This window comes from Camelus dromedarius, chromosome 21 (assembly GCF_036321535.1).
Source record: "Camelus dromedarius isolate mCamDro1 chromosome 21, mCamDro1.pat, whole genome shotgun sequence".
In the NCBI taxonomy this organism is placed as follows: Eukaryota; Metazoa; Chordata; class Mammalia; order Artiodactyla; family Camelidae; genus Camelus; species Camelus dromedarius.
Window position 1 is genome coordinate 8140494 of NC_087456.1, and position 6738 is coordinate 8147231.

Consider the following 6738-nt stretch of genomic DNA (forward strand, 5'->3'; position numbering starts at 1 on the left):
CCACTGGATCAGGCTTTCTGGGGGCGGAGGTGGGGAGTGGGGAGAGGGGAAAGCTCACTCAATTGATTCAAGGAAACCAGATGAGGAGACACATGCCCCTGAAGTCTGCAAGGCTAGGGTAATGAATCCTTTCTGGGTTGTCACCCGATGTGCCTCGGGAGGTCAAAAGGAGAACTCAGTCAGGGGTCTCTTCCATTGCTCTCCACTCTGCTGCGAAGCTGACTTCATCCCTTCCTGTAGGACATGAAGGCACAGTGTGTTCACCTCTGTCTCCTGGGTGCGATGCTTTTCCTCTGCTCAGTGCACACCCGGGATCTCAGGAGATGTCTGATTTCCACAGATGTGCACACTATAGAAGAGAGTTTCCGAGGAATCAAAAAAGCCATCGTGAGTATGGGTTTGGGGTGAAGGGGGCGTGTATCACTTTACATCTTAACTTGAAGAGCCAGTTCCTTCTCATTACCTTTGGGTCTCCGGAGAAGATGGAGAACTCACAGCTTGTGTCTGTTCTTACGTTTTCCTCCATAGCAAGCTAAGGACACCTTTCAGAATGTCACCATCCTGTCCCCATCGGAGACCCTGCACAGCATTAAGGTATTGGCCTGCATCTGCTCTTTCCTCCACTGTCATTTTTACGGTGAAGTGGCCCTGAGCTGAGGGAGAAGTCCTCACCCCGTGCTCTTCTCTTTCCTAACCTCCAGTGCCCTCTGTGTGCTCCGCCTTCTAGCTTGTCAGTGGATGCGGGAGGGGACACTTGTGTCTCAGGGACTTTGAACCCCTGGGAGGGAGGGATTAAAGGAGCACCACTTACCCAGGGAGGGGCTGCGGCGCCACACGCTCAAATGGGACAGGGTGTCTGTGCCTTAGGCTGATTCTGGAAGGTTTCATGGGGAAAATGAGCAGTGACTTAAAAGCTGAGGAGGCTGTCGGTTAGTGCCTGAAAGAGAGGAAGGGGCTTGGGGAGAATGGGTGTGTAAGATGGATGGATGCGTGTCTGAGGATGGAGAGGCAACCAGGCTCTGTGTGAGGGACGTGAAGGCGAGTGGAAGAGGATGAGGAGGACAAACACGTTGGAGTCATTTGACCAAGAGCCTTGAAAGCCAGGCCGAGCCTCAACCTTACAAGAGAGGCAGTAGGGAGTCTCTGCAGGGTTTTTTTTTTTAATTTTTATCTTTATTTTTTTATAGCCAAAGACTGTATGACCACAAAGCCCTTTACTTTATTTTATTAAAATTTTTTTTAAATTGAAGTATAGTCAGTTTAGAATGTTGAGTCAATTTTTGTACATGCCCAATAGTTCAGTCGTACATATACATACATATATTCATTTTCATATTCTTTTCCATTATAAGTTACTACAAGATATTGAATATAGTTCCCTGTGCTGGACAGTAGACACTGGTTCTTTACCTATTTTACATATAGTTGTTGGTATCTGCAAATCTCAAACTCCCGACTTATCCCACCCCCACTTCACTCTGGTAACCATAAGTTTGTTTTCCATGTCTTTGGTCTGATTTCTTTATGGTAAATGAATGTGGCCACTTCCTAAATACTATTTCAGCCAATGATGTAAGAGACTCACAGGATCTCACAGCTGGAAGGGGCTCCCAAGGCCATCTGTTCCCAAACCATCATTTTCAAATGACCAAACTGACACCTTAGGAGAAAGAGTGGTTCATGGTTGAGCCAGGAAGACAGCCCCAAGTCTCATGCCTCTGTCTTCAGATTTTTTGTCCTCTCAGGGTCTAGAAATAGCTGACGTGGCAAGAGGAAAGGAGTTAATGAGGATGCAAGTCTTTACCATATTTCTTCTCTCCCCGCTTTCCCTGATAAAACGAAAGTTGCAACTTTTTGCCCCTTTGGGTAAGGACATTGGCAGGAGCAGAGGAAGAGGAGGGTTTTTTTGTGTTGCAGGAAAAGTTTCCATCTAGGAACAGACGCCTGGGCGGGGTGGGGGCAGGGAGCCTTTGCTGCTTGAGTGCTAATGCAGATGAATGCACTGTTGGCTGTAGACCCACCCCTCCCTTCTCAGACTGAGCTATAATTTTCCTGCACTGGCTTTCAAGGCAAGGTGCAAACTGCTGGAAGGAAACTCATCCTGGCCAGCTGCTCTGAGCTGTGCCCTACCAAGCTAGGCGTTTTCCCCTAGAGAAGTCTGCATTCTGCCCTCAGAGGACCTGCACAGATGAACACATTTCTGCAGTTGTCAGTTTCCGTTCTTACACATCTCAGCTCCATGCAGATGATCCCTGAAGTTTAAAAGGGACCAACTGGAGGAGAGCTCCGCAGGGTGGTCAGGATAAACACAGGGTCATTACACTGGAAGAAATACGTGCCCAGCCCACACCTGCTGCACAGCAGCCATTGACTAAATACATGTTGATGGTTCGGAGTTGTTACAGAGAGGCCGACTGCAGCACGGCATAGGGAAGACTTTTCAAGAAGGCCGCTCAGACATTTGTCCTTTCAAAAGGGAGGTGTCTGATTCCTGGAAGCGTTTAAGCAGAAGTTAGTGCTGACATGTTGGAGATGCTGTAGAGAGAATTCTGGTCTATGGCTGGGCTCCACCCCTTGTCAGTTCATCTCCTGGCCACATAAAAAGAGGGTGAGAACTGCGCTCTTCCCTCAGTGCCTTTGTCATCAGTAGCTCTGGTGTTGGCAGGGGAGGAGGGATACTCTGGGACCAATCTGAATTTTAAACAGTGACTTTTAGTTAGCCCACTCCTTCTTGCCCTTATCTAAACAGGCTGCTTTGGTCTCTAAAGTAATGAGGAGAGGGCCTCTGGGGCTTCCTCTGATTTGTGTCTGTAGCCCTCAGATGTGTGCTGTGTGACCAAGAACCTCCTGGCGTTTTACATGGACAGGGTGTTCAAGGACCACCTGGAGCCGAACCCTCAAATCCTGAGAAAACTCAGCAGCATTGCCAACTCCTTCCTCTCCATGCAGAAGACTCTACAGCAATGTGTGCGTCACCACAATGGGATTCCAAGCCTGTGTTTCCCGTCTGCCCCAGGGAGAGTCTGGGATGTGCTGGCCCCGGTCGGCCTTCTGAAGTGGTTCCTGGACTCAAGGGAAATACCCTGCCCTGTTGTCCATCAGGACAACTGTTGAGAATCTCTTCCAGTGGTCCTTTCTTGCCCAGGGCTTCCTCCCTGCGGACACCTATCAGACCCAGTTTCCTCGTGGGCAATCTGCCTGGGGTGACCGACTCACAGCAAAGTATCCGTTAAGCGATCCCGGGGCTGGCCTGTGAGAGAGGCATGCCAAGGAGTCCAGGCTTAGCACAAGCATACCCGTAGTTTCTTGGTTTCTGGCCCTTTGGGGTTTCCATACCAGTTGACCTCTGGGTGTTTCCCTGGTATAGCCTATCCTAAGGGTCACTTCTAAATTCATTGTCACCTATTGAAAACAAACCTCAGAAATAAAACCAACCCCCAACCAAACCCACAAAAACTTAGACCAGGAAAAAACCTGGGTCTGGCCCCATCTCTGCCAACAATTTTCTGTGTGGCTTTGTGGCAAGTTACTTCACCTCTCTGTGCCTTGGATTCCAAATTGTGAGAAGAGGTCATAACCTCTGTCCCACTTATGTTAAGATTCATTTAACCAATTATTTAATTAACTAACCCAACACATATTCATTGAGTGCCTACGCTGTGGGGGCTGCACTTGCAGAGGGGTGACAAGATACATTTGGCACGTATCCTCCAGGCCTTTCCAGCCCTGGTCAAGAGCAGGGTGACTCTATTATTAGTTTTTTTTTTTTTTTTTAATGGTGGTACTGGGGATTGAACCTGTGACCCCATGCATGGTAAGCACACACTCTACCACTGAGCTATGCCCTCCCCGTAAATGCAAGGTGACTCTGAAAACCCTTCTCCTGCTCCGACCCAGGTTTACTGACCTGATTCTCACCTGGGGAGGAAGGAGACCCATCACTCTGCTTGCGGGAGGTGGTGGTAAGGGTGAGCCGGGGTGGTAAGGCCCTCTGATGGGTACTGTCTCCAATTGCTCACAGCAGAAGCAGAGGCTTTGTCACTGCGGGCAGGAAGCAACCAATGCCACCAGAATCATCCATGACAACTACGATCAGGTAAGGGCCGGGATGAGGGTAGGGAAGACAGACAAGAAGGAGCCAGATGGAGAGTGTGTCAACCCTGCAGCCTCCTCTCCACACTCAAATTCATTCGTTTACTCAACAGTATTTATCGCAGGTCTTCCAATTCTGTGTCTGCAAAGAGTGTGTTGGTCTTAGTTCATTTGCTAATTTCCTGGCCTCCCCTTCCTTATCATTTCTCCACCATTTTCTTATGCCCTCACTTATCAGGTCTATCTTAAATTTTGAGGGCAAGGGTGATACCCTTGAGGTGAGGGAACAAAGATCCCCAGTGAATTGTAAGCCGTTATGTGTGAAACATGCTACCTGCTTGGTGTCACTGTGGCCAGTAACTGTCAGCATCCTCTATGGTGATGAAGAACAGTGCTTCTCACATAGATGTAGATGGAGAATGCATGTCTCGTGGAGAGGGAGAGGTAGAGGCAGGGTTTCTTACATGCAGCATGTAGAAATGTTGTTAAAATGCAGATTCTGGCTTGCAGGTCTGGAGTGAGGTCTGAGATTCTGTGTTTCAACCGCACTCCCAAAGGATGCCCGTGCTTTGAATGGCAAGGAGGCGGGGAGTCTGTTGAGAGCTCTGATTTTTTGTGGGGAGGCTCCATGTGACAATATAGCAACAGCTAAAACTTACGTCATTGTCACTACGAGCCAGATATTGTTCTAAGCAGACTGCAGGCATTGACACACTTACTCCTCATGACAATGCTATGAGCCATTATCTGCATTTGACAAGTTAGGAAACTGAGGCACAAACAGGTTAAATAACCTGGGTAAGTTCACACTGCAATTAGGTGGTGGAGGTAAGACTCTCTCCCAGGTGTCTGGCTCCACAGGACACAATTTAAGACCTTACTGTCTCCTTGTAGTCTTCTGAGGAAGAGCTGGAGTAAGTCAGGAGACTTGAGTCCCAGTCCAGCTCTGCTACCAGCTGGCTGTGTGACATTAGGTAGGACACAGACTTAGAGGCTCTGATGCTTTAATGCATCCAATGGAGACACCATATCTCCCTACCCCACTGCTGGGCACCACTGGGACTGCAACCTTCTGGGAGAGCAGAGGTACTAAAGCAAGCTGGTGTGAACAGAAAAATAAGCAGAACTGCCATTAAAGCAAGTTTTTTTTTTTTCTTGTGAAATAACAGGAAATAGTAAAACAGAGGGCAAGGAATGAAGAACTTTACATTTTATTTATTTCTGACATGATCCAACTGCTGGTTTGTGGAAAGCAATTTAAGTCATCTGCTAGGAAAATAACTGGGGGGGTCTTATGCCCTGCAAATATAATTGTTGAATAAAAAGAAAACTTCCCCCAGAACATGGGAAAAGTGGTGTGAAACTATTCTATGGTCTAGAAAGGCAGGTTCTTAGGACGATTTCCCTGGTTTCAGCTCGAGGTCCGATCGGCTGCCATTAAGTCTCTGGGCGAGCTTGACATCTTCCTGGCCTGGATTGACAAGCATCATCACGGAACTTCCGCTGCCGAAAGACAAGGAACCTAATTATTGAACAGGCCCTGTGAGGTTTCCCATGGGAGACAGCGAACTCTGAAGGGGAAGGGGGGGGGCCTGTTTTCATGCAAAGGAGGGTCTTTTGATTGGGAATTCTCTCCTCTGGTTTTGTAGGGGGAAATCTGGGTTTGAGTACAGCTCACCCTGTAGTTGAAAGTCCCACTGGCTGGGCCCAGGCTGTGTGATCCCAGCTGAAAGTAGCCAACTAGCCATATTTATGATAAAATACATCTATTGAAAGGTCCTGCTGGCCTCCCTGGAGGGAAAGGGTTGGCTCCCCACTAATTTATTGTGAAGTTATTTATCCCATGTCTGTGATGTGAGCTAAGCGATGTCCTGTAGTGATCTTTGTGAATAAACTCTATTCATTACCAATTAGTGGAAGTGTCTTCTGATTCAAGGGGGGAGGGCCAATCAAGGAATCATGAATGGAGACCATCAGAAATGAAAGGGAAAGAATGTGAAACCAAATATACGCATGTATATGCATGACTGGGACACTGTGCTGTACACCGGAAATTGACACATTGTAACTGATGGTACCTCAATTAACAAAACAGAAAACAAAAAACAACACATCGAGGGTCATGCAGTTATTGTGGAACCAGGATTCGTTAAATTAATTAAACAAGGAGACCCTTAGACTGAGTGGCTGGAATGTCATGACCCCCTGTGTAAGCAAACCAAAATCTAAGCCTGCAAATGCCTCAAGGTTATGAAATCTAAATGCTAAGGACAACCAATCGCAAACAGCCAACTGGCTTCAAGCCATAGCCAATTAGGTAACTGCCCTTCTCTGCTTCTGCACCTTGTCCATAGATGTCTTTCCCAGGCTCCCAACCTCGGACAGCTTGTAGCCACTTCCAGTTTGGTGCTGCTGATTTCAGCAGAGTTTTGCTCAAATAAACTGGTAAAAAATTGAATATACATCAGTTTCTCTTTTAACAATACCAAGCACAGGGTGTCTTACCCGAAAGCCCAGGGAATGTGACCTGAGCACCTTGCACGCATGGTGGATGCTGGAAGAGATGCTTTACTGGCTATAATGAGCTGTCCCTTCAGGAAAGAAACATTGTTTTATCAACGGTAGTAGAAGAAGCAGAAGAGGAGG

At 47.6% G+C, this 6738-nt stretch overlaps 1 protein-coding gene across 1 annotated transcript; it reads left to right on the forward strand.

The window, feature by feature from the left end:
- Window positions 1-243: 243 nt before the first annotated feature.
- Window positions 244-5618, forward strand: IL19 (interleukin 19). Its single transcript, XM_010991412.3, has 5 exons — window positions 244-387; window positions 529-594; window positions 2815-2967; window positions 4022-4096; window positions 5508-5618. Exons 1-5 carry the CDS (start codon window positions 244-246, stop codon window positions 5616-5618), a joined length of 549 nt encoding a protein of 182 aa, XP_010989714.3.
- The last annotated feature ends 1120 nt before the right edge of the window (window positions 5619-6738 follow it).

What these genes read in the sequence shown, in the direction of transcription:
- IL19 (XM_010991412.3), top strand. Translation starts at nt 244, where the DNA reads ATGAAGGCACAGTGTGTTCACCTCTGTCTCCTGGGTGCGATGCTTTTC. An exon ending in GAGGAATCAAAAAAGCCATC is followed by an intron (nt 388 to 528) that starts GTGAGTATGGGT and finishes TTTCCTCCATAG; the next exon opens with CAAGCTAAGGACACCTTTCA. An exon ending in TCCATGACAACTACGATCAG is followed by an intron (nt 4,097 to 5,507) that starts GTAAGGGCCGGG and finishes CCCTGGTTTCAG; the next exon opens with CTCGAGGTCCGATCGGCTGC.